Source organism: Brassica napus, chromosome A1, assembly GCF_020379485.1.
Source record: "Brassica napus cultivar Da-Ae chromosome A1, Da-Ae, whole genome shotgun sequence".
NCBI lineage: Eukaryota > Viridiplantae > Streptophyta > Magnoliopsida > Brassicales > Brassicaceae > Brassica > Brassica napus.
In genome coordinates this window covers 8228047-8255205 of record NC_063434.1, presented here as the reverse complement: position 1 = coordinate 8255205, position 27159 = coordinate 8228047, and the positions used below count along the sequence as shown (strand labels likewise).

At 36.7% G+C, this 27159-nt stretch overlaps 6 protein-coding genes across 10 annotated transcripts; all 6 read left to right on the top strand.

Annotated features, from left to right (window-relative positions):
* Positions 1–2608: 2608 nt before the first annotated feature.
* LOC106442321 (probable pectate lyase 18) lies at positions 2609–4567 on the top strand. Its single transcript, XM_013884025.3, has 3 exons — positions 2609–2854; positions 3079–3828; positions 3924–4567. The coding sequence occupies exons 1-3, from the start codon at positions 2745–2747 to the stop codon at positions 4282–4284; spliced, it is 1221 nt and encodes a 406-aa protein (XP_013739479.2). The 5' UTR covers positions 2609–2744; the 3' UTR covers positions 4285–4567.
* Positions 4568–7075: 2508 nt separating this feature from the next.
* LOC106442312 (31 kDa ribonucleoprotein, chloroplastic-like) lies at positions 7076–9216 on the top strand. Its single transcript, XM_013884016.3, has 4 exons — positions 7076–7670; positions 8195–8296; positions 8622–8903; positions 8999–9216. The coding sequence occupies exons 1-4, from the start codon at positions 7185–7187 to the stop codon at positions 9056–9058; spliced, it is 930 nt and encodes a 309-aa protein (XP_013739470.2). The 5' UTR covers positions 7076–7184; the 3' UTR covers positions 9059–9216.
* Positions 9217–13164: 3948 nt separating this feature from the next.
* LOC106442305 (alpha/beta hydrolase domain-containing protein 17B) lies at positions 13165–15481 on the top strand. Its single transcript, XM_013884009.3, has 5 exons — positions 13165–13652; positions 14294–14330; positions 14414–14650; positions 14735–14782; positions 14863–15481. The coding sequence occupies exons 1-5, from the start codon at positions 13351–13353 to the stop codon at positions 15337–15339; spliced, it is 1101 nt and encodes a 366-aa protein (XP_013739463.1). The 5' UTR covers positions 13165–13350; the 3' UTR covers positions 15340–15481.
* A 2833-nt stretch (positions 15482–18314) lies between these two features.
* Positions 18315–21044, top strand: LOC106442286 (rhodanese-like domain-containing protein 11, chloroplastic). The gene is made up of 10 exons (XM_048741761.1): positions 18315–18688; positions 18848–18943; positions 19029–19136; positions 19428–19524; positions 19730–19769; positions 19846–19920; positions 20220–20307; positions 20428–20495; positions 20635–20707; positions 20798–21044. Exons 1-10 carry the CDS (start codon positions 18539–18541, stop codon positions 20879–20881), a joined length of 879 nt encoding a protein of 292 aa, XP_048597718.1. The 5' UTR covers positions 18315–18538; the 3' UTR covers positions 20882–21044.
* Positions 21045–21300: 256 nt separating this feature from the next.
* Positions 21301–24323, top strand: LOC106442256 (serine/threonine-protein kinase AFC2). 4 transcript variants are annotated; one of them, XM_013883961.3, is made up of 12 exons: positions 21301–21558; positions 21888–22071; positions 22267–22293; positions 22383–22536; positions 22656–22704; positions 22805–22919; positions 23071–23162; positions 23249–23399; positions 23487–23551; positions 23639–23736; positions 23842–23944; positions 24034–24323. In XM_013883961.3, the coding sequence occupies exons 1-12, from the start codon at positions 21457–21459 to the stop codon at positions 24169–24171; spliced, it is 1278 nt and encodes a 425-aa protein (XP_013739415.1). In that variant the 5' UTR covers positions 21301–21456; the 3' UTR covers positions 24172–24323. The 4 variants fall into 4 exon arrangements, with proteins under 4 accessions (XP_013739415.1, XP_013739421.1, XP_048597708.1 ...); XM_013883967.3 differs by lacking the exon at positions 21888–22071 and having other exon boundaries at positions 21345–21558; XM_048741751.1 differs by lacking the exons at positions 21888–22071; positions 22656–22704; positions 22805–22919 and having other exon boundaries at positions 21345–21558.
* Positions 24324–24626: 303 nt separating this feature from the next.
* Positions 24627–26274, top strand: LOC111198217 (manganese-dependent ADP-ribose/CDP-alcohol diphosphatase-like). 2 transcript variants are annotated; one of them, XM_022716675.2, is made up of 2 exons: positions 24627–24820; positions 25134–26274. In XM_022716675.2, exon 2 carries the CDS (start codon positions 25145–25147, stop codon positions 26084–26086), a length of 942 nt encoding a protein of 313 aa, XP_022572396.2. In that variant the 5' UTR covers positions 24627–24820; positions 25134–25144; the 3' UTR covers positions 26087–26274. The 2 variants fall into 2 exon arrangements, with proteins under 2 accessions (XP_022572396.2, XP_022572397.2); XM_022716676.2 differs by lacking the exon at positions 24627–24820 and adding an exon at positions 24829–25031.
* The last annotated feature ends 885 nt before the right edge of the window (positions 26275–27159 follow it).

Genomic DNA, 27159 nt, shown 5'->3' with positions numbered 1-27159 from the left:
AGTCACGTATCCAAACAGAACTCAACAACAACAACATGTTGAAGAAGCATGTTAAAAGTTATCATGATGCCTATATCTAGTTCTCTAGCATATGAGAAGCTATAAGGCTTTGGATAGCAATAGGTTGTTCTACATTTTTTTTGTGCTAAAGCAATACGTTTAACATATGATATAAGATTTAATGTGTCCCGCTTAATTTTTCTGTTTATTTATTTCAAGGTTTGAGCATATATAGGTTTAACCATTCCCTTAATTGTATGCTAAATGAATGCTAAAACATTTTTCCTTGAACCCATTTGAAAGAAGACGTAAACATTGTGCTTTCTTTCATCGTTTCTCACTGGAATCCTTCTAAGTTGTACATCACCAAGACTTGGATTCAATCAAGATTCCGTTAAACACAAGTGATCATTTAATTTAGGTCCACAGCGACGAAAAAAGAAACTTGAGATGATAGCATGAATGCGACACGTATTGTATTTATGAGTGGATGCCACAACAAGATGATGCTTATGTTCAAATTCTCGGCGAACTTTACGGACAATAAACAAAAGGAAAAGGATATGTCGCATGTAAGAGTTGTCTGCTTTTTTTTTTTTTGTTCAAATTTATTCAAGAGTTGTCTGCTTTGCCCTTAAAACAATAATAATAAGTATTGGGAGGCATGTGCTGTGATTACTCAAATCTTCTTTGTCGTTGTCAATTTTATCTTTCCTATCAAATATTGTAGGTTGAGTGAGTGTGAAGACTTGTGAACGGGCCTCTCTCTTGATTGATTCCCACCATGCGATCAAGTTTTTGTTTTTTGAAAATTTGTACATTTTCTAAGCAGAAATTTAAACCATGTTAAATTAGCTACATTTTGGAGTATTTTTCTTCTCATTTTTCTTTCATCGAAACTTAAACATATGATCTTTAGCTTTTTACTAGCTGATTCAAGAGTTTTTTAGCCATTAGAGTAATATTTCGTTAGTGATCAAGTTCTTTTTGATAGCGTAACTCACTTTAATATGTAATTTGCATTTAAAAAGGGTGTTATTGATTGAAATAATACTTCATCTGTTTTTAGTATGAGGAATTAAGTGTCGGTCCAATCAGTATATCTATATCTTGATTAATTGAATATCATGATGGTCTAATGTTATTAATCTATTAAAAATTATTATATTTTTTTTAAAAAATATTATATTTTATTTTACTGTTTTCTAGTAACAAGTGACCTTATTGTTATTTTATTCTTTTTATTGTACTCATTTTCTCTTTTTTCTCTAACCAACCGTATCGTTTGATCACGTTGTCCCAAGACTAGCATGCTTTTTTCTGATTAAACTGTCAAAATAACCAACCTAACAATTGAAAGGAATCCCGTAAAACCTGCAAATCACGAGGCATTACATGTCCCACTTATACTTTCTCTTATTTACATTTCTCCAATGCTTTTCACATTAACCTATCATTACCATTGCCTATTAACCAAGGACTTTAAGAGCATAGATTCGTATCTAATTCCCCTGCCGTAATTGGTGCATTAAGAAGTGGAAAGCACTATGGTGAAAGGAAAAAAAAATGTTACTGTTTTCACGTCATTTTCACCAACATGAAGAAAATAGCTGTAACTAATCTCCTTTACATTTTATGATTTAAATAAAAATAAGCCAATAGTAAAATAGGAAGAAGAAAACTCCAAGAAAATGAGCTTAATCTGAGAGAAACAAATGCCATATATAAAAACAATCATATAACTCTTAAACTGTATATTTGACAGTATCACTCGACTAATTGCATGACTTGTTCCTACAGTTTTATTAGCAAATTTATAGTACTTTTTCTTCCATCTTATTCTATAGCTATTGTTGCTGCTTGCCATTTATGTTTTCCGATACTCGATTACTTGACATGTTCTGTTGGTTTGTATTCGCTTTTCGTTGACATCCTTACCTAACGTGTTGCTATAGTATATGGTTGGAGAGTTAGTTCTCAGAATAATTAAAGCCTTGTTCATGATCAACGGTTCTGATATGGACACTTTCTGATGTATTTTAGTTTTTGCTGTATATGCAACTGATTCTTTACGGACGTGTATATCTAAAGCCTACGATGTAAAGTCTAATGAAATGCAAAAAAGAACTTCTCAGTATATTATAGGCAATAAATATTCTGATGCATCGTTATAATAAGTTATGAACTTATGATTTACATAACATCTCAAACTTTTGTTAAATTCTTTTTGAGTGGAACTGCTATAAATTGATACCTTTTTTTGTTGGTTTGACATTTTATAAACAGAGCATTTCGTCTCTGTTTGTTATCAACTAGAATGGTTGATAAGTTTGGATCCTTATAATTAACCAACTTCATACTGCTTTTATTTGGCCGCTAAACAGAGCAAGTGGAGTTTATTTGGAAAGTATTAACATTTCAAGCTAAATTAGAATGGTAGCTTTTGCTTAATGTCAACAATAAGCTAATCAAAGATTTTATTTGTAGCGTGTGTAAGCAATCTATTGGTTCAAATTTGGGATTATTGTATAAAAAGAAATAAAAGAGTGGGACCTAAACAGAAAATTTCAATAACAAATAGTATATGGGGGGTCCTTTACATCTTTATATAAACCCCCAAAGTTTCAGCTTCTCTATTATTCCCACTCAAAACTCTTTTCTTCCATATTTTTTCCCTCTTCTCTCACTTAGATCCAAGAGAGAGAGAGAGAGAGTTAGTTAGTTACTCTGTACTGATAGTGAAAATGCAGACGAAGAAGCTCTTTATCTCCATAGTCTCCTTCCTTCTCTATTCTCCATTGATGTTCTCTTCACCAGTTCCAGACCCAGAAGCTATCGTCGAAGAAGTTCACAAGTACTAATCTTCTCTCTTCTTACCCACATTTTACTTCTTTTTTTTTGCTTAAACCCACATTTTACTTGAAACCCAACTTCTCAGCTTACTGTTATAAAAGACACTTCTTTTGCCAAAAAAATAAAAATAAAGCCAAAAAAATAAAAATAAAAAATGCAAACTTTATAAATATAACTGTTTTTTTTGTAATAGTATCTGATCTCGTTGGTTGTGCACTGTTGCAGGAGCATTAATGCGTCGGTTGCAGCGAGAAGGAAGCTAGGCTATCTCTCATGTAGCACCGGTAACCCTATCGACGACTGTTGGCGATGCGACTCAAACTGGGAGAAAAACCGCCAACGTCTCGCCGACTGCGCCATCGGGTTCGGCAAGAACGCCATCGGCGGCCGTGACGGTCGTATCTACGTGGTGACCGACTCAGGAAACGACGACCCAGTGACCCCCAAGCCCGGAACGTTAAGACACGCCGTGATTCAAGACGAACCCTTATGGATCATCTTCCAGCGAGACATGACCATTCATCTCAAAGAAGAGCTCATCATGAACTCTTTCAAGACCATAGACGGTCGTGGCGCGTCTGTACATATAGCTGGTGGGCCATGTATCACGATCCAGTACGTGACCAACATTATCATTCACGGGATTCATATACATGACTGCAAGCCAGGTGGGAACGCTATGGTGCGAAGCTCCCCACGGCATTTCGGGTGGAGAACAATATCGGACGGTGACGGTGTGTCTATTTTCGGGGGGAGTCATGTTTGGGTTGACCATTGTTCGTTGTCTAACTGTGACGACGGGCTTATTGATGCTATAATGGACTCGACGGCTATTACTTTGTCTAACAATTACATGACGCATCATGATAAGGTCATGTTGCTTGGTCATAGTGATACTTACACTCGTGACAAGAATATGCAAATCACTATTGCTTTTAACCATTTTGGTGAAGGTCTTGTTCAAAGAATGCCAAGGTAAAAAAAAAGTATTTGATTATTTTGGGGTAGATACATAAATGTGATTGTGATACGTGACTAAATTTTTAGGACCAATGTTGGATGTTTTATAGGTGTAGACATGGGTACTTCCATGTGGTGAACAATGACTACACACATTGGGAGATGTACGCGATTGGTGGGAGTGCTAATCCTACTATCAATAGTCAAGGGAACAGATTTGTGGCCCCGAATATCAGATTTAGCAAAGAAGTGACTAAGCACGAGGACGCGCCGGAGAGCGAGTGGAAGAGCTGGAACTGGAGATCATCTGGTGATTTGTTGCTAAACGGTGCGTTTTTTACGCCTTCCGGTGGTGCTTCCTCTTCTAGCTATGCCAAGGCTTCGAGCCTTGGAGCTCGACCGTCTTCTCTCGTTGGGCCATTGACGGTGGGTTCTGGTGCGCTGAATTGCCGCAAGGGTTCACGTTGCTGATTGTGGTGGCCTTCCACTTAAGTTCTTTTAGCCAATTAAACAAAATTATATAGTAAAGCACCAATTAAGGGGGTTAAGTTATAACTTTCCTTACTCCTTAATTTACTCTCTTTTGATTTTTCTTCTTTTTGGAGGTAAAATTAAGGAGAATACAACCTCTGGCTTGCTTCTTTTAGGATCCTTGTAAGGATTCTCTGTTTTAAGGAATCTTTTATTAGGTTGAAATTGTAGGAACAAGAGCAGATGTGTTGATCTTGATATCAATATAAATATAATTTGTGTCTTCTCTTTTCTCGTTTAATTGTTTTGACTATAGTGACCCATCGCAAAATGAATACGGTATAAATTAAATGTGCGTACTCATGAATCATGATGGAGAAGATTGCTAGTTACAAATTTACACTGCACATGCGGTGTTTTTCATCATTCAGAAGCTTGGAATGTTCTGTAAAGGGATCCCTTCTGTAAAATGGGTAACTTTTATGGGTCAAAGTTGTTCGAGCCTGTCAATGCTTGACCAAAGCCACGATCTATTTCACTTTGGTCGATGCATCATCGATTGTGGTAAAATAAATAAAAATTACCCTTAAAATTAGGAAAAAATAATGCATGTGACCAGTCATGTGTCTCAGCAGCCGTACTTTTCATGGACTGGTCTCATATTCGTGTTGACTACTGTCCACTGATTGTGGAGATTTTTCAAATTTTGAAATTTGTAACACCTAAAATAACTAACTATTTGTTTTTCTCTGTATAACTGACCAATATAATATACTCCTTTTCCTTGGCCATGTCATGTCACATGTGCAACACATTAGTTCATTTAGAAAAGAAAAGAAAAAGAAAAGAAGAATAAATAAGATTTTGTGGTTACTTGTTGCAACAAAAGACTATGTTGTAGTTGGTGTAATTATGACGTGGAAGGTTCGAAGCGCCAAGTCACTGATTGATGGAAAATTATACATCAAACGAGTTAGAAAAAGTTTCACATTGTTGTTTTCTTTGTTGATTCCCAAACACATGAAGATATAGCTAGGTTAATAGGTCTGCTATCGAGCAAGAAGTTTTTGGAACTTTTAATGGCCATGTGTGTGTCAGTTGAGCTTGTGCGGTCCACGTGTTGGGCTCGGTTAATTCAGTTGTAATTGTCAGGTATTTAACTACCCATCCAGGGTACTTGAGGCTTCTACTTTTTATATTCTTTGTAGCTGAGAGATTATAGTGAGTTTTATTAATTCCAAATCTTGGTTAAAACTCAGCAAATACTTATTAGAGCTCAGAGTGCGACTTGATCGATTCTGAAGGAAAAAAATGAAATCAGCTTCAGACTGGTTTGATGTCGAGAAAGAAAATGTGACGTTGTACCGTGGAAAATAAATTTTCTATTCAAAGTATAGTACACATGTGATTAGTTCATGCCTTCATGGGCTACCTCCAAAACGAAACGAGATGAATCAAAGAAAGAAGAAAGTAACCACATGGTGATGGGCTAGTGGTTTTGAGGGAGCAAAAGTCCTAATACGGACCCGGCTTCGAAACCCCGTGTGGCCACTCGGGTTAGCGTTAAATCGCAATAATACGTAGAGTGCCGTGGGTCTCGTGGGACTAGTCGGTTGACCTCGGACGCCGGATCCCCACAGTTATAAAAAAAAAAAAAAAAGTATACCAACCATGAAGGAAAAGATTGAACATTCGAGCAATGAATTCCCAAGGATTTCTTTCTAAGGTAATGAATGAAAACCTTTAGCTTTAGGCACGTGCAATGCAATTGCATTAGAAAAAAATATATATATGTGCTTTTTGATTGGTATGGAGCTAGTGGGGAGAAAGGGAAACTGATTGAGGCAGTTTATATATATACCACTATGGCTTTCGCAAGACTGATAGTTAATTTATATCTTCCTAAAACTTGTTTTCTGACATGAGAAATTTGATAGATTTCGGTGAAGATCCGATAAGTGCTTAACCTGAGAACTAGTTTACCTAACCTAACAAACATGACTAGTTAAAAACATTTTCACGTCTTCTGAACTTTGTTTGCAAATTGTGTACGATATATTTTGGCTTCGCACGAGTTATATACTTACACAGTAGCGGCCCTGAGGGGAAGAGAAGAAAGCTCCAGCTTCCGGCCTTTGTTTCTATAAGAAATATTTCGGCCGACAAGTATTAGAAATCTGCAAGTAGTCCAGTGGTAAATGCATCAATGGCATTGCAATCCTCAGATGACGTACGCTAACTAAAAATTCATTTCCGTTCCCATGTTCAATTATGAATGGTCTAAAGGCTAATGCAAGTATCAAGTCCAAAACTTCTTATAACCACGAGGAACCATGACTATGTAATGTAGGGCACTGTAGATAGAAAAAAGTTGAACATTGCCAATGCAGTGCTGGTCCAACATTCTCTTTTTTTTTTTTTGATGCCCAAAACTCATTTAAAATTTTATGCCTTTATTATTTATGTAAAAAAATTTTTATGTCATATATACAACTAAATTTTTTGCTTGAAATATGATGTCCTAAGTAGTCGGTTCTCTCGCTTATGCTCGAGACCGGCCCAGCCAATCGTAGAGTTCAAACGTAAAAAAGGTAACCACAAATGTTCAGAAGAAGAAGACTATGAGAGTGGCGGATAATGTATATCAAATAGCATAACCGGTTTAGCTCATTGCAAATTAAATTTAAACCGTAGACTGAACCACTGAATTATAACCTTCCCTCGATTTTTCTTTTTTTTTTTAATGATTTTGAAGTGCATATATTTATATTTATTTAAAATAGTTTATTCGATTTGGTATCGAAATTTCTTGTCTCTTGCAGTCTCGGCCCTTCCTTATCCCTATCTATCTCTCCCACCGTTCTAAAACCCTCTCCCTTCCTCTTCTCCCTATCTCTCCAATGGCTTCTTCAATACTGACCTCAACCTTAAAGCCTCTTGCCATGGCGGATTCTTCCTCCTCCACCCTTCTCTCCCATCCTTCACTCTCCACTATCCACTCCTCCAAAACTCGCTGCTTCTCCAACTTTTCTCTCCTCACCGGACGCACTAACCTCCCTTTCTCCTTCTCCAGCCTCTCCCTCTCTCTCAACTCCAAAACCCACCTCAAAAAATCCACCTTTATCTCCTCCGTCGCCCAGACTTCTGATTGGGCTCAGCAAGACGGGGAGGAAAGCGGAGACGTGAGCGCTTCGGTCGCCGTTGAGGAGAGCGAGCCTGAAGCCACGTTCTCGGAAGAGGAAGGAGATGCGAGCGAAGGTGGAGGAGGCGATTTCCCGGAGCCACCGGAGGAAGCTAAGCTCTTCGTCGGAAACTTGGCTTATGATGTTGACAGCCAGGCCTTGGCTATGCTCTTTGAGCAAGCTGGTACTGTTGAAATCGCTGAGGTGAATATGGTTTTCTGACTTGCTTCTTCTACTTGTTCATTAGCATTGCTTCACGTTCATGTATGTGTTTCTGTGTATCAAAATGTGAGTCAAAATGAGATAAAGTGAAGTTCTTTGGATTAAATCTCCGGTCTAGTTCAAGAGAATTGTTGAAAGTGATTAGAATTGTGTGAATTGAGTTCGTATAAGCCTCTACTTATGTGTTTTTGTTCACTATGCATTGCTTTGAAGGTCATGTATGTTCTGTGCGTTGCAATTTGCATCAAATGTGAGTCAAAATGGATGAAAGATAGTAAAAGGGCTTGGCTTTTAAGTGTTTGGAGCATATCTGGTTCGAGAGAATTGTTGTAGTGATGAGAATTATGTGGATTGAGTTCGTATCTGTTGACATTAGATGTTCAATGCTTTTGGTTTTGAGTGTATATATATGTGTAGTTCATGTTATTCTAAGCTCTCACTTTCATTTAACTGCAAGAGATAATGTTTTTAGTCATAACTTATTCTTTGGACTCTTCTGGTTGTAGGTTATCTACAATAGGGAAACCGATCAGAGTCGTGGATTTGGATTTGTGACTATGAGTACGGTCGAAGAAGCTGAGACTGCTGTTGAGAAGTTTAACCGTTATGTAAGTTTCTATGCTAACAAGCATTTTCTCAAGTAGTTGCATGTCTTGTGGTGGCTCATAATTGCCCTTATTTGCTCTTAATCCAACCAAAGTTTTCATCTTTTCTGCTCGTTGAAAGCAGTTTCTTGTTAATTGAATGTGGAGACTTTGGCATTTGATCTCAGCTCTTCACTACTTATCCCCATTTGCTGCATCTGCGTTGAAGTGTTTGTGTCTGAGACATTTTAGCAACTCAATGGAGTTGTGTATTCTGTAAAACCTGATTGTGTGTTGTGACAACATTACTGAGCATCTTTGTCGGTTGGTCTTTTTCATGTTTTGTCAGGATCTGAATGGACGGGCTTTGACAGTAAACAAGGCAGCTCCAAGAGGCTCACGCCCAGAACGTCAGCCTCGGGTGTACGAGCCTGCATTCAGAGTCTACGTGGGAAACCTACCGTGGGATGTCGACAACGGTCGTCTAGAGCAAGTTTTCAGTGAGCATGGCAAAGTTGTGGAAGCTCGTGTGGTTTACGACCGCGAGACAGGCCGTTCACGTGGATTCGGGTTTGTCACAATGTCGAACGAGACTGAACTCAACGACGCTATCGCTGCTCTTGATGGACAGGTACCTTCCTCATATGGTTATGCTAATGCAGGTTACATGTTTTTTTTTTGTGGTGATCTTCTCATTCGATCTTTCTTTGTGTCTTGTATTTGCAGAACATGGAGGGTAGAGCTATCAGAGTGAATGTAGCGGAGGAGCGCCCAAGGCGATTTTAAGACTCAGATCTCTTTGTACCCTTACTTACTCTCTTTATATCTTTTGCGTTTTGTTTAGACGAGATTCTTACACTCTTTGGAGATTTTTTTGTTTGTTTGAATTCTGAATGCGAAGCTTCTTTTAAAGTAATTTATATATTTGATCGATGGTTAAGCAATATGGTGATCAAAGGTGAAGAGGTGCAATGTTCTTATCCAATATGTTATGAGCCTAAAATTTTATCTCCTAATTGGAGGGGCCTTATCACATATCATGCATGTCTATTTCATGCCTCATGGTAGTATTTTAAAAACTGATCTGAGAAGGTTAACTGGATAAGCTAACCGTAGAGCTCAGACTATCTATAAAATTGAGCCGAGTCCTAATTAGAGAATGTGAGATATCTAAACTATTGACATTAAGACGTTATGAGATATAGCTAAACTAAGTTAGTTTATCAAGACATTTCTGAGACCAGAGCTCATCATTCTCTTCCTCATATGCTTCTACTTTGTCAACGTGTTAAGTGACTGTTGGATTGTTTACTTTAGAATAAAATTCCAAAACAAGATAATGAGGGACAAAGATGGCAACGATCGTGAACATCATAACTCCTCTGTGTTCGCACGCTGCTGATATTGGTCAGATGTACGGGCTGTTCTTGTAATTATGGTATGAAATTGCAAAAGCAAAGAAACAGCTAGAATCATGTACACAGCGGGAGAGATGCCAAACAAAGTGGTAGAATGGGAACCATGTACATAGCTGGAGCTGATTATGTGAAGTCAGGCATATATTAGATTCTAGTCTTAGCCAATACCAAAATATAAGCTAATTATGGGATTACCATACTTCACATAGTTAGCTTCAGCTTTGTACATGGTTGCCCTCTTGCCCCTCTGTTTGAAACTCTCACGACATTCTTTTAGATTGTTTCAACCTCACTAAACAAAAATCTACAAATCCTACTCATTTTCTTCTCTCTGTTTTTTTTTTCTTCTGTGTTTATCTGTATGGTTTGAGGGTAGTGATAATTCTGTTTCTTATAGCCAAAGAGGAAGAAATGCATCTCACAAAAGGACAATATGTTCAAATTTAGGAGAATCTGCTTTATGTTGTGCAACTTCAATGTTAGCATAATTGAGGTAATAAAAAACAAATAATGCATGGAGTCATTCAGAGCATTTATATCGATGTCCAGTGGTATGGCCACTTAATCAGAAGTCAAATCAAAATAACAGCTTTAGTCACAAACCAATTATTTAAGCTTTACAGTTACATGATGAGTCTAGTTTATATGTGAGCAAGTGTTTGGTGTCTTTAAGAGTTGTAGTATGTACATGAGGGCCCATAAACAAAGATAATCAGTGATGGAAATAGCTCCAATCACAAACTCAAAGGTGTGAATGAGCTGGTTCACAAAGATTTAGGCTGAATTCATTCTCTTGCTGTCCATGAGATATGTTGGATGCTGCAGATTATTGCAGGTCAGCTCAATTATTATTTGTTGTGTGTTTTGATACTTATTCAAAGCTAAAACAAAGAAACGTTTTTGAAAGAGAGAATAAACTGAAATAGGTATACTGTATATGCAACAATTGATGTATCAACAGAAACAAACAATTTGTGAAAGGTATATGATCGCTTGTGAGTTGTGTGATGCTTTTAGTACGAAACCTCTTGATTTTCATTCCTTTGTCAATTTTTTCTTTAGAAAATGCATCAGATTTAACGTTTACATGAATTACAGACAACTGCGACACTCTCTCTAAGTCAGATGTAAAATAATATAGAATAAACTCAATGATAATAGATTTTAATTAGTACTCTAGTATTCCATATACCGTTCAGTATTCCTCCTAGTTAGGACCACATGAACAATTTTTGGCATAAGTAACTAGTGAAGGAAACAGGTCTTGGCATTAAGTACGTAGTGAAGGAAACAATAGAGCAGAGTAAAGTAATTAACTAGATGGTCGCTAGTGTGTCTTCACCAGTAAGTGGTCGCTCATAGTTATAATCCTTATCACTTCATAATACCTCACTGCCTTCTTTTCTGGACAATCTTTCTACAAGCTAACAAAAAGAACAAGGATTATTTATCCCATTCATACCATTAGGTCATGTCGAAGTCAGATTTGTTCCTATGATGCTTGAAGGAGAAGCAATGCGTTTAATCCTCCGAGTCATATCACCTGTGGGTTAGATATTGTTCGCTAACACATTTTCGGAATGGGAAGGTTAAGCAATAAGGTAATCAAAGATGAAGGTGCAATGTTCTTGTCCAATATGCGACGAGACTAATAGTTGTGTTTCATAACTGGAGGGCCTTAAACCCAGCTCTTAAAGAGTTCTAATAGTTGTGTCTACGTCGCGGTGTATTTGAAAACCTATCTGACAAAGATAACTAGATAAGCTAATTAACCCTAGAGCTCAGACTATTATAAAAAATGACCTGAGTCTTAATTAGAGAATGTGAGATATCTAAACTAAGCTGGGACAAATGAAGACGATAGCTAAACTAAGTTAGGAGATAAGCTAAACTAAGATAGCTAACTAAGCTAAACTAACAAAAAAAAAAACAATGAGCTAAAAAGTCTCAATCGTGCTCGTTAAGTCGCTTTACCAGAATATGGAAATGCAACATTTGTCGGGATACAAAAGAATGAATGGTCCATATATCCATGCATGTGTAACAACAGCCTAACATCATAAGAAAGAATAGACGAAAAAAAGAAGAAGATAATTACAAGAAAAAAGAAGAGGAAACAAAGTGTATGAGAATAGAGCGACATTGATGATTCATTTCTCGGCCAGATCTTGTCTTGGAACTTTCTTCCAATCTCTCTTATCCCAACCTCGGCCCTTAGCTTCTCGACCAGTCATCTCCATTTGTTTTCACGCTTGTCTCTTTGCCTTCCTCTATTAATTAGTTTTGGATCCATCACCAACGTTTTATAATAACAACAATACTATTGAATCATTATTTTATTAGGCTACGAATCTCTTACAAATCACGGGAGAATGAACCCAACTTTGAATTGTACACTCCAAATAAAACTAATTATAAAAACAATGCTAACAGCACCGGGAGGCTGGAGACCATTTATTTCTCCTTAACATATGCAAAATTAGGAACAAAGGTATGTGTCCTAGGTAGAAAGTCACGATGACTGGTCCTAACTAAGGAACCATTATGGACCAAAGATTTTGAATTTCTTGAACACAAAAGATAAATGCTAATCGTTTTACTCTTTATATCCCATTAAACCATCTTTGTTGCACGCAAGAAAGGAGTAGCAAACAAAGTGTTGTAGCCAACTTGCCTATGAGATCTTCATCGACGTTGATCGTTTTAAATTTAAGAAAGCTACATAATAAGACTTATTATAGTTGACAAAAAAACAGAGAGGATGTAAATATAAAAATTTGACGGCAAAAAGAAAAAGGTTGGAGGGATGGATGATTGGTCCCCATCCTCCTAACCCATGATGCTGCCAGTAAATTCTTTCAAGGGCAACCAACCATCCACGTGTACCCTCAAACTCTACAACCTGTAAAATTCATTTATACATGTATCTTAAAAATTTGAATAGTAGCCCCAAAAGTTCTTTTCTTTCATTAAAACATTGCAGAAAACAAATCTAAGCTACACAAACTTGTGACTTTAGAATCTTTTTTTTACTTGTAATGGACTCTATGATGTTTATCCATGTGAGATCACACATGCTCTCATGAGTTACTTATAAGGCTAAGCACTAGGATAACTCGTAGGTTAGAATTATTACATATTTTTTACTACAAAATAGCATTCTAATATTTTTTTCTCTTAAGCTAAATTAAATATATAGTTAGAATATATAACCGTAACATTTGAAAATAATTACGAATAGTGAAATAAACTAATGGAAATATATTTGAGTTTGTTAATTTATATGTTGAAAGATGTAAAACTGTTAATATTAAAAATAAATAAATTCCGGAACAAGGGTTTTGTTTTTAGAGTCTCAATACAGACAAGATCCCCATTTTAGTTCTCGATAATAATAAAGTTTTAAACTTTTTTTAAAACTAAGATTAAAATTTTTTACGTTGAAAACAAGAATATGAAGAAGGTTCAAATCGGTCACCGGTCATCAGCTCTCGTCTCTCTAAAAAAAAAAAAGTAAGAGAAGGAATGTTTCGTAGCAATCATCACCAGCTTCGTCTTCTTCTCTGAAACAACTCCAGCTACTACTTCTTCACTTATTATTATTATTATTATACACTTTACAGAGACTTACAGAGAGAGAAAAGGACTTAACTTGGAGATATGGGAGGTGTGACATCATCAATGGCGGCGAAGTTAGCCTTCTTTCCGCCGAATCCGCCGTCGTACAAGATCATCAGAGACGAAGCAACGGAGCTTCTGCTCATGGACCCTTTTCCTCACCGAGAAAACGTCGACGTTTTGCGTCTCCCCACGCGGCGTGGCACGGAGATCGTGGCCATGTACATCAGGTACCCTATGGCCGTTACGACTCTTCTGTATTCGCACGGGAATGCTGCTGATATTGGTCAGATGTACGAGCTCTTCATCGAGCTTAGTATTCACCTCCGCGTCAATTTGATGGGGTTAGTTCCCTTTTTTTTTTCTTTTGTGTTCTCTTGCTGATGCTGAAGCTGGATTTTAATTTATTAGTACAGATCTTTCTGAGAAAGTTTTGATTTTTTTTTAATTGCTCTGTTTTAGTAGATTTGAAGCTTCCAGATGCAGAATCTAGAATAGTTGTGTGCTCTCAATGCTGATAATCTCATCGCTGAACTCTGCTTAAGGTTTTGGTTGAATTAAATTGATTTTAGTGTGTTGAAGCTGATAATCTTCTGGAAGTTTTAGGAATTTACTTGAAAAGTCTTGTTGTTTATGGAAGATTTTGTCTTTATGGTTTGTTGTTCTTAATCGAGATCTACAATAGTCCTTGGAGACAAAAATGTGGGTTTGAGTTTGATGTTTCGGTTGTGTTGTTGACATCAATGGTCTTTAGGCAAAAACTTAAAATTTCTAGACATTTCAGATCTGTTTCTGAAGGCAAAGTATTGAAATGCCAAAAATGTAACTCTTTGATGAAACACCTTTTTGGCTCATACAAAGCATAAACTATAAACCTTGTTGTTCTGTCTTGTCTTAAAATTGAATTGGAATCTAGTAGGATTTACTTCCCTAAGTTCACAGTTTCCACTTATTAATTCCTCTAAATATGTTGTGGTGTTTACAGGTATGACTATTCAGGGTATGGCCAATCATCAGGGAAGGTGAGTAACCACATATCCTAAGCCTCTCTTTAGTTATGTTGGTCCCATCTACACTGCGAACATAAATCTCTGTTTTGTTGCAGCCCAGCGAGCAAAATACTTATGCTGATATCGAAGCTGCTTACAAATGTCTGGAAGAGAACTATGGAGCAAAGCAGGAGAACATTATCCTATACGGTCAATCTGTTGGTAGTGGTCCGACCGTCGACCTAGCTGCACGTTTGCCTCGGCTAAGAGCTTCTATTCTCCATAGTCCAATTCTTTCAGGGCTTAGAGTCATGTATTCCGTTAAGCGAACTTATTGGTTTGACATATACAAGGTAAGCATCATAATACCCTTTTTGGTTTCTTTGCATAATGTTTCCTACTTTGACAGCCTTTTGTTTGATCATCTTCTTCTTCAGAACATTGACAAGATCTCGCTGGTGAGGTGTCCTGTCCTCGTGATCCATGTAAGTTTCAGTTCTTTCTTGTATGGTATGGACCCTTTGTTCAATCATAAGTTTTATGGTGAAAGATTCTTGATCTGCAGGGAACGGCGGATGATGTGGTTGACTTCTCACACGGGAAGCAGCTCTGGGAACTCTGCCAAGAGAAATACGAACCGTTATGGCTCAAAGGCGGGAACCACTGCGATCTCGAACTCTTTCCCGAGTACATTGGCCATCTCAAGAAGTTTGTGTGCGCTGTGGAGAAATCCGCATCGAAAAGGAACAGTTCTTTCTCAAGAAGAAGCATGGAAGGAGGGTGCGAACACCCTCCTCGGCATAGCGTAGATGCACCGAAGAAGAGCAAAGACGGAAGAGAAAAACCGAGGAAAAGCGTAGACAGGCTGAAGTTTCAAGGATACAAGCTGAGCCACATAGAGAGACCTGAGAAGCTGAAGATTCCGTTTGAGGAAATGGAGAGGTCGAGGAGGAGTGTGGACATATACAGAGATAAGTCTCAGCCGATGGAGAGAGCACGTAAGAGTGTGGATTGGTTGGACAGAAACCGAATTAACGAGTGAAAAGAATGGGGTTTGATGTTTAAAGATTTGTATTTGAGTTTTTTTCATTTTAATTTTATTGGGATGTGTTTTGTATTGTAGTTTTTGTTTCTGTGTCTCTCTGAGGAATCAACAGATAATAGATTTTAACCAATTCGTCAAATTCTCTGACTGCTCCTACAAAATACTTTTGACTGGTTTTTATTGTTCATTGATAATGTCTTTCTTGTTGGTTATATGCAGTATTTTTAGAACCGGACCGATCTGATAGTTAAACAAGATTCTACAATAAACCGTCTTATAGTTGGGTTGGATCATAAAATTGTTAAACTGACCAGTAGTTGAATTAGGTTGTAAAGTTATTGAACCGAAAAAAAAAACGATCAAAACAATTTTAAAAAAATCCATTAATTGGATGAACAAAATAAAATTATTTAATGTTTTATATTTGATGTTTATTATAATTATTTATCACATTTTCTAAAGTTATTTTAAAATTTGTATATATAAATCATCCTACTATATAAAAGGAACTAAATTCTAGCTTTTCTAGAGGTGCCACATAGGCAAAATAATCATCACCTATCAAACTGCCATGTCACTTGAAAAAAACTATTGCCCATGCTCATTGATTTGTATCACGTAACATCACTGAATATCCCATTCGGACCGGTCCGAACGCTATAAAACCAAAGAAAAATATATAATAGGCTGCTAAAATATTTGCCGGTGGGCCAGGTAAAGAAAAATCTCGCAGCCCAAAAATATTCTCATCCAAAAAAAATTAGAAATAGACGTCATTTAGAAAACAATTAACTAACATACGACTTTTGATATTACTAGAAATTTCAAGGGTAAATAAATTATTAATTTATAATATATATAGTTCATAACTTTATGTTGTAGTTATAAATAAAGAGAAAATAACCGGAAAGGGTGAAGAAGCTCATGTAAAATTATGTAATTAAAATGGTAAAATGGTGAGTATGATGAGGTGAATCTTCGTCCACTATAATGATTGAAAATAAAATATATATTCACATAAATAAGTCAATATTTGTTGTTTTTTTTTGATAAGATGTTAAGACTATCATTTTCTGAAAGGTTACACTGTTGTTTTTAAACAACTTATTACAGCAAGGAAACAAAAACAACCAACAACAACTCAAGGTAAAAAAAAGCATTAAGGAGGTCTCATACAAGAAAGATAAAAAGAAGTAGAGAAGAGGAGAAAGAAGAACCTGCCGGGTAAAAGAGGAGATGGTCATGCATCATACGGTCGAAAGAGCCAAGGATGACTGATGAAGGTGAGGAGACAGCTGTGAACACACGAGCATTACGCTCTTTCCACAGCAGGTAGATGGCTGACTGAAAGTAGAGCTTAATGACTAGAGTAGCATGTGCATCTGCATTGACGCGAGGTTGATTGATCCAGGCTGAAATAGAGTGTAGATCAGCCAGAGGAGAAATCCAAACTTCAGCAGCAAAAGGCTCCCATATCAAGCGAGAGAAAGAGCACTCAAAGAAGAGATGATGGTGAGTCTCTATTTCCAGATTACAAAAGACACACGTTCCTGAGACATTTAACCCCCAACGCCTCAAACGATCCTTGGTTGGCAGTCTTCTCCGCAAAGCCAGCCATGATATAAACGCATTACGTGGAATATGTTCCTTAAACCAAATAGTCTTGTGCCAATATTTGTTGTTGATAGTGTTTATATTCTTTTCTGACATTAGTATCCATATTTTTTAGTAAACTGATCCAAAGAGATTAGTTTGTGGAGCTAACCAAACGAGGATTATAGTATTTACTTTGGAAAAAAGTAATAGGTTGAATGATAGATGGCGTGCATGCTTTTTCACATGGAAATCTGCACATATATTAAAATTGTAAGATTTGAATCATAGAGAAATATAGTGTATATGACTGAAGTTGGTCCATTCCGAAACTTAAGATGGCTAAAATTCTTCTTTGTCAAAATGCATATATGTGAATCTTATATGAATAGAGTTCTCCATTACTTATAGCAGTGTAATAAACTATGTGTGTAAAGGAAAAGAAATGTTATATAAGTGAAAACAAAAATTATGATTTTTTTTCTTGTGCCTATAGGCTTTTCGCAATTTAAAGAAGAAAGAACATATTGTGTGAAAATCTTTGGCTCGGTCAAATTTTATCCAGTTCTTTATAAAACTGTTGTTATCTGATTCATGTAATTTTTCAGTGTTGATTTAGAAGCCCAAAAAATCCATCTATACTGACTTTTTGATATTTTTTCTGTGATTTGAATTTAAAAAGAGATAAAACTTTCGATAAGTTATGTAAACTCAGAACAAGTATTTAGCTTTAGAAAGCATTTACATGTTTCAAACTTATAATATATACATATATAATGTTTAAAATTATGCATATAAAACCTGTGTAAAATGTGCATGAATATGTTTCTCTTCTTTAATGTGTTAATCGTACTATATAAAACATTATTTTTAAAATTTCAAAACGTGTATGTCACATACAAAAAAACCATCAATAAAAAATATAATTCTCCATCTACAACAAGAAAAATGAAAAATTATAAACATATAAATTTAAATTAAAAAAAATACTAACATTGGAAAAATAAGAAGTTAATGTAAAAGAAAAAAACCGACAAATAATATTATAAATAAAATAAATTTATAAGACACAATCCGCGGGAAGCGCGGAAAAAAATCTCTAGTTTTATATAATCTGTGAACCAGATTCAAACTCAAACCATTTTAAACCATAATTCAAATACTTAGGTTCGGTTTAAGAAACATTGGTTATATGGTAAGTCAATGTGGAAGTTGTTTTCGGAGGGAGTATGCTTAAAGATTATGTAAATGGGCTTCTCTTGGCCCATACATATTGGTCCCCTCTTCCTAGGCTTCCCAAAATGTAAATATTTAAAATTATCCAAACTCTAAACAAAACAAAACAAAACAAGTAAAAGTACTTGCGGTCGTGTCGTGGATATATAGCTTTTGGTTTGAGAGAACCGAATCGGTTTCTAAAAGAATGTTTCGATGAAGCCGAAACTAATCATCGGTCCAATAGCCCGAAACTGAATATCTCTTTTTTCTTCAAAGATTTATCCTTTTCGACTTTTACTACTCGAAGTTGATGAGATTTCCTGGATAATCAAAGTCTCATCCCTTCTCTGTTCCGCTCGCTGAAAAAGCTCATAACCTCTAAAGCATGGAGTCTCTATCCTTTCCTATTCTAAATCCTCTGTTAGCTTCTGGTTCTAGTCTTTACAGAAAACAGAGCTCGAGGATGACCTCTTCAATGTCATCTTCAGTTAGTTTCGCCACAGGAAGAACATCTCTGTCCACTGTTCGCCGCTCTGTAAGTTGTCGATTCTCCATATCTTTCAATCGTTTCTGTAGTGTTTCAGTTTCACGTTTCAGCATTTGATTTGGTTAATGGGAATGCGAAAGTCGAATTTGACTCTCTTTATTGTTTGGCTCATTGTTTGTTTGTTTGTTTGAAACTGTGAATGGTTAGAGAGTAGGTGTTGTTAAGATGCAAGCTGTTGATGAAGATATTGATCTGAAGCAAATGAGAGACATGGCTGCTGCTAAGAAGCGTTGGGATGGTTTGGTAAGTTCCTCTTTTTTGCATATTTGTCTTAAAAATTGGAACATCTGAGTTATTGTGGCACACAATGATCTTATTGTTTGTGTAGTTAAGAGAAGGAAAGGTGAAGCTTCTGACACCAAGAGAAGCAGGCTATGCTATTCAGCTTTCAAACAAACCTCTTCTCGATGTCCGTCCTTCTAGCGAGCGTAACAAGGTAACATTCGCGTGTTTTGGGTCATTTACTATGCTGTTTGGAACTTATCCATAGATGATGATTGCCTCTACCTTCACCATTAAATGGCCATGTTATTGTAAAGAAATGACTAGTATCTCTTACCATAGCATGTAATGTTCTCTTAAGTTTAGTTTGGGGTCTATGAGCATTGTCGCTATTCCTCATTTTGATGCGTCTTATTGAGCAATGTTAGTCAGATATCATAATACTCTTTGACAATAGTGTTTCATTAATGTGTTCTTCTATTTTCGTTGTATTTTTTCTTAAAAGGCATGGGTTAAAGGCTCTGACTGGGTTCCTATCTTCGACAATGAAGACAACCTTGACGCTGGAACTCTTTCCAAAAAGGTCACCAGTTTTGCTATGGGTACTTCTTCTTCACCACTATGATTATATGATCTTTTGGCTCTAGTGATGTTGGATCAACAAAGTATTGTCCTCTTATATATATGTTTACAATGTATATCATCTTCTAATCCCATCTAGAATATAGACTGAAACTTGAATACACTCATTTCATTATATTGCTCTCGGTTGTAGACACTGACTTCACCATGTTTTCACTTCTACAGGTGGATGGTGGAGTGGTACACCTATTTTGTCTTTCAATAAGTATGTCTACGATAGTAAGCTAACCTATCTCATTTCACATACTTATTTCGTTCTTACTTTTCTACTTCGTTTCCAGGCTCTTCTTGTCAAAGGTTGAGGAGAAATTCCCAAAAGAAACAGAGCTGATCGTTGCTTGCCAAAAAGGATTGAGGTATGTGATACATTAATTAGTATCATAGTGGTAGCTAGTAGTATTAGATTATTACATTAAAAATGACAGTTTCTATAGTCTTAGAGTATCAGCATTCTCTGTGACAAATGATCCCAAGCAGCAGTCAAATCAAATTTCAGTGGAGAGTGTTTTCAGTTTGTGTGTTTTTTTTTGTCAAATGAAAGTTAGTCTTAATCTAAGTTAGTATGTTGATATTACAACTGTGAGTCACAGGGTTCATCTTATTGTTCAATGATTCTCAAAATTTATACTTCATTCAACAATTGTTTTTTTGTCAGATCCTTAGCTGCTTGTGAGCTACTTATTAATGCTGGATATCAGAATATTTTCTGGGTGCAAGGCGGTTTAGAGTCTGCTGAAGACGAGGTTATATCACAATTGTTACAGCTTTCTGTTTTGTACTTTTTTCTTGTAAAGTTTCGTGTCCGTATCAGAAAGTCTACATGGATGACTAATTCATTGATTATGTAAATCATCATGAAGTAGGATCTAGTCACAGAAGGTTCTCAGCCGTTGAAGCTTGCTGGGATTGGGGGGTTTTCTGAGTTCCTCGGGTAATTCTCTCTTCTGCTACTCAAGACTTACTCATTGCTAAAGGTCTCAAAGACAATGTGGAGAAAACTAGCATGGATTATGTGTTTCTTGTACATCATCAGCAAATGGCATTATGCTTATAGATCCTTTTGGTTGCAGTTGGACAGACCAACAAAGAGCTCAAGCTGCGAAAGAAGGTTGGGGGTACCGTTTAGTATTTACTGCTCGTCTGGTGAGTTTCTTTGTTTCCAAAATCTCTCTTGTTGTTTGTTGTCAATTATTATTCCTCTATTGAGTAGTGGTCTCATGTCATGTTTTGTAGTTTGGGGTAATTCTGGCTGCGGATGCCTTGTTCCTTGGTGCTCAGCAACTTGGTCATTATATTCAGGAGTTAAGAGGTCACTAGGACTCTCTCTGTAACCAAAGCTCCGTGTGGTTGTACTGCTTCTCTTCACAAAAAAAACTGTAAATTTCTGTTGAAGATTGTAGTTTTTGAGATAGAGTAGTTGAAATTGAGATACTGAAAAAGAAAAATCTTTAAATTTTGGAAAATCTTCAGTTTCTGTTGACCAAATTTTCAAAAAAGTTATGAATGTGAAGAGGGAGTTTCGGAATATTCGGCTGGGGAAAAGACAAGATAATTAAAAAAATCTTTATTCCATCTAAACTGCAAGTCGTTTTAAGACAAACCTAAAACACTTCTTGCTGTTTTTCATTTAGCATATTCCCCCATCAATAATTGCGCCAACCCAACTCTAGTTAATTCCAGCGCGCAAGTTCTAACTAACCCTGGTTACACTACGTTCTTACACGTGGACGGTCGAGATCGTTCCCGACTGCTTCTCTTTCGCCTCTGGTTTAAAACTAGGGTTAGACCACGATTCTGTTTTACCCAAAAGCTTATCTCCATCGCCGTTTGGCTCTCTGAAAAAAATCATCCTATTAGTTTTCTCTTTACTCGATCCGTTCGAATCTGTGATTATGGAGATGGAGCGCGTTCACGAGTTTCCTCACACACACATGGATCGCCGTCCCCGAAAGAGAGCGCGTCTCGGCTGGGACGTGTTGCCTACAGCGCCTAAGGTATAGATCTATCCACCTCCTTAATCTACGAATCGTAACTTTATGTTTTTTCTTTGATTCCTTTCGGATCTTCGATTTTTTTTGTTATCTTCAAATTTTATAATCGATCTATATAATTATATTGATTCTTCCGGATCTGTGAAAACACCAATTCTCATGTTATTCTATCGGATTCAATCAGATCTATCAATCAGATTTGGCCATGATCGATGTACCTTGATTGTTTGGATTTGGATGTTTGTGTTGAGATGTAAAGATAGATTTAGGCAGTAGAAGGATAAGAGGGAGGTATTCATCTGTATATGTTAAGGTACATGAATATTGTGTAGGCTCAGGTAGGAATGTTTTGTGGACAAGAGATTGGGAATTTGTCAAGCTTTGGAGCTCCTTCGGAGATTAGTAGCTCTTCTCTTTCTGTTAAGACTGTTGCTCGTAATGATTCTCCCCCGTGGCGTGAAGATGACAAGGATGGACATTACATGTTTGAACTGGGAGATGACTTAACCCCACGCTGTAATCACACTTTTCCATTACCAACAAAAAAAAAAACTCTTTTGATAATAATCAAATTAACCTTATAGTGGCTTTGAATAAACTTAGGTGTTGTGCTTGTTAAACAGTATCCAGTGCTTTGAAGAAATAATTAATTTGTAATATTGGTTTCTAATTCATTGTTCTGATTTGTCTGTGGTCTTTCTGTTTTTGCAGATAAAATATATAGCAAGATGGGAGAAGGTATGAATATATGTTTGTTGTACTACTTTATAGTTTTCACAGGTTCCAGTGTTGTACTCGTATCTTATTCAAATGTGGAATCCTTGTAGGTACCTTTGGTCAAGTGTTAGAATGTTGGGATAGGGAGAGGAAAGAGATGGTGGCAGTGAAAATTGTTCGTGGAGTGAAGAAGTACCGGGAGGCGGCTATGATTGAAATTGAGATGCTTCAGCAGCTTGGTAAACATGACAAAGGTGGCAATCGGTGAGTATCATCTGTTGACTTTTTTTAATCATGCAACCATAAATCACAAATCTGATTGGGTGAGGCATAGTTTCTCAAGTTTTTTTTTTGCAAAGGTTAAATCATTTTATTCTTTGCAGTTGTGTACAAATTCGGAACTGGTTTGACTATCGTAACCATATATGTATCGTAAGTGTTTTAGTCAAATTTTGAGATGCCTATGATTTTTCCCAGCTTGGGAAATGTTTGGGGTTAAAGTTTTGTGGATGGATTTAAATGGATGAAACAGGTGTTTGAGAAGCTTGGATCAAGTTTATACGATTTTCTTCGGAAAAACAATTATCGCTCCTTTCCCATTGATCTTGTCCGTGAGATTGGCTGGCAACTCTTGGAATGTGTAGCATGTGTGTAGTCTTTGCTGTCTTTTCAATCTACTTGCTCTTGCATTTTCATCTTTGTTTTGCTTGTCATTGAGATGGTTACATAAAAGTTTTAGAGATTATGCTCTTTCCATTAAAGCTTTTTCCTCTCTCTTGGGTTTGTCTAATTTTGCAGTTATGCATGACTTGCGCATGATTCATACGGACCTGAAGCCAGAAAATATTCTGTTAGTCTCCTCAGACTATGTGAAAATTCCCGAGTACAAGGTATAGTTTCTAATGGATCTGTATGTGTCCTTAGTGTGGCCAAGTAGTAATGTACTAAAGGAAATTGATTGTGTTTTCTGCTGCAGGGTTCCAGATTACAGAGGGATGTTTCCTATAAACGAGTGCCTAAATCAAGTGCAATAAAGGTTATTGATTTTGGTAGCACAACTTATGAGCGACAGGAACAGAGCTACATTGTATCAACTAGACATTACAGGGCACCAGAAGTCATTTTAGGTGAGTAGCTCTTGTTGTGAAACAAGTCATGTAAATTCTAGCTTCCAATAATTTCAAACTGATGGAGATACTTGGTTTGTGTGGTAGGTCTTGGCTGGAGTTATCCTTGTGATGTTTGGAGCATTGGATGTATCATAGTGGAGCTGTGCACGGTATGTACCTGAAGTACTTGATTGTTAATGTATGTTGGGGTATGTATTTCCCTTTTTTCTTAATCGAAAGATTTTTGTAATTTGTAGGGAGAAGCATTGTTCCAAACACATGAAAACCTGGAGCATCTAGCGATGATGGAGCGTGTTCTTGGGCCGCTTCCTCAGCAAATGCTGAAGAAAGTGGAGTGAGTAAAAAAAAATCAAACAAATGCTCTGAAGTGATCCTATCCGCAGCCATCTATATGGCCGGGTGTTTAACTGTAGTTTGTTCTTTTTGGTGTGTTATAAAGCCGACACGCAGAGAAATATGTGAGAAGAGGTCGTTTAGATTGGCCCGATGGGGCAACCTCAAGAGACAGCCTTAAAGCAGTATTGAAGCTTCCCAGGCTTCAGGTTCGTCAAGTGTTTGATTTAGCGAAGTGTTACTAACGTTTCAGCTCATCTGTGTTGCTGACAAAGTTCATGTGTGTGTGTCGTTGCAGAATCTGATAATGCAACATGTGGACCATTCGGCGGGAGATTTGATAAACATGGTGCAAGGGCTGCTTAGGTTTGATCCGGCAGAAAGACTGACCGCTCGTGAAGCATTGAGGCATCCTTTTTTCGCAAGGAGAAGATGACGACGTGACCTTGAATTCGACGACGAGGAGTGTTGTATATAGTGAGATGTATGTTTGTAGTAGTAATATCTAGTAAAACCTTTACGAATGGTGTTACGTGACAACCCTCTACGAATTCTGATATTATTAATTAAAACAAATGCTTTGAATCACTCTATTTTGAAGTGAAGAGCGATTATTTGTCTATCATCTTTGTTTCATAAAGTTTTTGTTCGTTTATCGTCCGAGTTCAAGGTACATTAATCTAACTGTGTAACATGGACAATAAAGAGCCAGAAAATGAATGTATTATTTTCATTGAAATTATTATAAGCTGCCGCGTATATGGAGTAAACGTATTCATATTGATCAATGAGCCAGCCAAATGACAAGAAAATTAAATGAATAAAATAAACTTTACTCACCCTAATTTTTGTTTAGTTTATTAAAACTCTGGCAGGCCCCATTTGATGAGGCGTTACGCAAAGAAACTTGTACTTAATTAACGGGACGAGACATCATGTAGTTTTTTTCCATCAGAGAGAGAAAAACTACACGATTTGCAAATAAGAAACAGAATACCTTCCGTATCCTCTCCGATTCCGACGCACCTCCGCTGGTAGCTCTGACCGATCCTAACTGAAGACAAATCTCGCAAAGCTATACAGTTGTAAGTCCTTTGTCTACCATAATGCTGTTTGTTAATTTCTCTTACAACAGCTTCCGTCTCCGTTTCACAATCTTGCGTGAGATCGAGCATTGATGAATTAATGATTCTTATTCCGAAAATAACTTCAATTGCAGTCTCCTCCATCCTTTGATTTGTGATTTAATTCTACCAACTGTTAGAAAAAATATAGCAGAAACTTCTGGTCACAGATGTACACTCTTTCTATCCCGTTTTGCATATAATCTAAGTTCTCACAAATCTTTTAATCCTCACTTGTCATGTGTTTGCATAATATTTTTTTTTTTATGTTCAGACAAGTTCACGATGGGTTCTGTAACCACACAACCTCTCTTCTCCTTCGGTGTCATCGCCGACGTCCAATACGCCGACATTCCAGACGGACGCTCCTTCTTAGGCACGCCTCGATACTACAGAAACAGCATCCTCGTCCTACAAAAAGCTGTCCAAGCCTGGAACCAACACGGCCACCTCAAATTCGTCATCAACATGGGTGACATCGTCGACGGGTTCTGTCCCAAGGACCAATCTTTATCCGCCACCAAGAAACTCGTCAACGAATTCCAAAAATTCAAAGGTCCTGTCTACCACATGATAGGCAACCACTGCCTCTACAACCTCCCACGCCGAGAGCTGCTTCCTTTGCTCAACATCCCTTCTCGTGATGGTGATAACAATGCTTACTACGAGTTTTCGCCTACGCCTGAGTATAGAGTCGTGGTCTTAGATGGGTATGACATCAGTGCTGTTGGTTGGCCTGAGGATCACCCCAAGACGATGGCTGCGTTGAAGATACTTGAGGAGAAGAACCCGAACTCGGAGAAAAACAGCCCCGAGGGGCTTGTGGGTGTTGAGAGGAGGTTTGTTAAGTATAACGGAGGCGTTGGGGAGAAGCAGCTGGAGTGGCTGGACGGTGTGCTTAAGGATGCGACGGAGCTGAATCAGAGAGTTATTGTCTGCGGGCATGTGCCTATGAGCCCTGGTTGTGCGTCCAGTGCTGCTTTGTTGTGGAATTTTGATGAAGTGATGAGTGTTATACACAAGTATGATGTTGTTAAGGTTTGTTTGTCGGGGCATGATCATAAAGGTGGGTACTTTGTTGATTCTCGTGGGGTTCATCATAGGTCGCTTGAAGCTGCTTTGGAGTGTCCACCGGGTACGTATTCGTTTGGGTATGTTGATGTGTATGAGGACAAGCTGTCTCTTGTTGGTACTGATCGGATGCTGAGCACTGATTTTGAGATCTAGAGGAGGATTGCTAAATGATAAAATGGCTTGAATGCAGATATTGTAAACACCGTTCTATTTTTATATGATGAATACATTTTTTTCTTATTGTTGTTGTGATTGTAATATCATACGGCTGCATGTGTACCTATGTGTTTTTATGCTTTGGGAATAAGGTGAAAATAAAATATACATTAGTTTCAGTTTGATTGGTTATGCATATCTTTTGTAGTTTCTAGCTGAATACAGGTGGTACGTACTCATGTGTTCAGGTGATTTAACACATACTTACCAGTTATGCTTCTTTAATACATTCAGTCCAGATAACAAAAGAGGTATAGATAATGTTTTGGTTAATTGTATTTTTGGATCTGTTAGTGTTGAGCATCTCAAACATTTCTCTATAAGATAGCATTTTATCTTTATTATATAAATACATACATTAGAGCAAACCACAGATTTTAATTACAGAGTTCATCTGTTTTTGAAAGAAAATATAGAGATGAATCACAATCCTAAAATGTAAGAGAACTTAATACTGTTTTTTCATCTCTTTATCATTATTGTAGTCATTGCAACTCAAACAATAAAAGACTGACTAGATTTTAACCCGCACATCCGTGCGCGTAACATTTCATTTAATTATAAATATAAAATTTTATATTATTTTGTATATAATAATTTATGAAAATATATTGCTGTCATTTTAAAAATAACTAAATAGATGATATATAGTTCTAAATATTAAAATTTAACATATGTTAACAATTTTATTTTTTCTGAAAATTATTACATAATTTATGAATATTAATCATTTTAAAAAATGGATGATATTTTAGTCACTTTAAACGGTGAATGATATTTTATTTATTTATATTAATGAAAGTATTTTTTTCAAAATATAATGGTTTACCAATTCAACATAATTTTAGTATGTTTGCAAAAAAACATAATTTTAATAAGTAATTCATTAATTACTTCTATTTTAATATAATGTAGAATATACTTATAAAATTTATAAAATTAGCAAAAAAATTATTATTTTGTTTATAATAAAAAATTTAATTAAAATTAATTTATAATAATATTAGACT

Coding starts and splice junctions, on each gene's coding strand:
- LOC106442321 (XM_013884025.3), top strand. CDS start 2,745: ATGCAGACGAAGAAGCTCTTTATCTCCATAGTCTCCTTCCTTCTCTAT. Junction 2,855..3,078: donor ATCGTCGAAGAAGTTCACAA/GTACTAATCTTC, acceptor GCACTGTTGCAG/GAGCATTAATGCGTCGGTTG. Junction 3,829..3,923: donor CTTGTTCAAAGAATGCCAAG/GTAAAAAAAAAG, acceptor GATGTTTTATAG/GTGTAGACATGGGTACTTCC.
- LOC106442312 (XM_013884016.3), top strand. CDS start 7,185: ATGGCTTCTTCAATACTGACCTCAACCTTAAAGCCTCTTGCCATGGCG. Junction 7,671..8,194: donor GTACTGTTGAAATCGCTGAG/GTGAATATGGTT, acceptor TTCTGGTTGTAG/GTTATCTACAATAGGGAAAC. Junction 8,904..8,998: donor TCGCTGCTCTTGATGGACAG/GTACCTTCCTCA, acceptor TTGTATTTGCAG/AACATGGAGGGTAGAGCTAT.
- LOC106442305 (XM_013884009.3), top strand. CDS start 13,351: ATGGGAGGTGTGACATCATCAATGGCGGCGAAGTTAGCCTTCTTTCCG. Junction 14,651..14,734: donor ATTGGTTTGACATATACAAG/GTAAGCATCATA, acceptor CTTCTTCTTCAG/AACATTGACAAGATCTCGCT. Junction 14,783..14,862: donor GTCCTGTCCTCGTGATCCAT/GTAAGTTTCAGT, acceptor CTTGATCTGCAG/GGAACGGCGGATGATGTGGT.
- LOC106442286 (XM_048741761.1), top strand. CDS start 18,539: ATGGAGTCTCTATCCTTTCCTATTCTAAATCCTCTGTTAGCTTCTGGT. Junction 19,525..19,729: donor GGTCACCAGTTTTGCTATGG/GTACTTCTTCTT, acceptor TCACTTCTACAG/GTGGATGGTGGAGTGGTACA. Junction 20,496..20,634: donor GGGTTTTCTGAGTTCCTCGG/GTAATTCTCTCT, acceptor TTTTGGTTGCAG/TTGGACAGACCAACAAAGAG.
- LOC106442256 (XM_013883961.3), top strand. CDS start 21,457: ATGGAGATGGAGCGCGTTCACGAGTTTCCTCACACACACATGGATCGC. Junction 22,072..22,266: donor AGATGACTTAACCCCACGCT/GTAATCACACTT, acceptor CTGTTTTTGCAG/ATAAAATATATAGCAAGATG. Junction 23,737..23,841: donor CAAATGCTGAAGAAAGTGGA/GTGAGTAAAAAA, acceptor TGTGTTATAAAG/CCGACACGCAGAGAAATATG.
- LOC111198217 (XM_022716675.2), top strand. CDS start 25,145: ATGGGTTCTGTAACCACACAACCTCTCTTCTCCTTCGGTGTCATCGCC.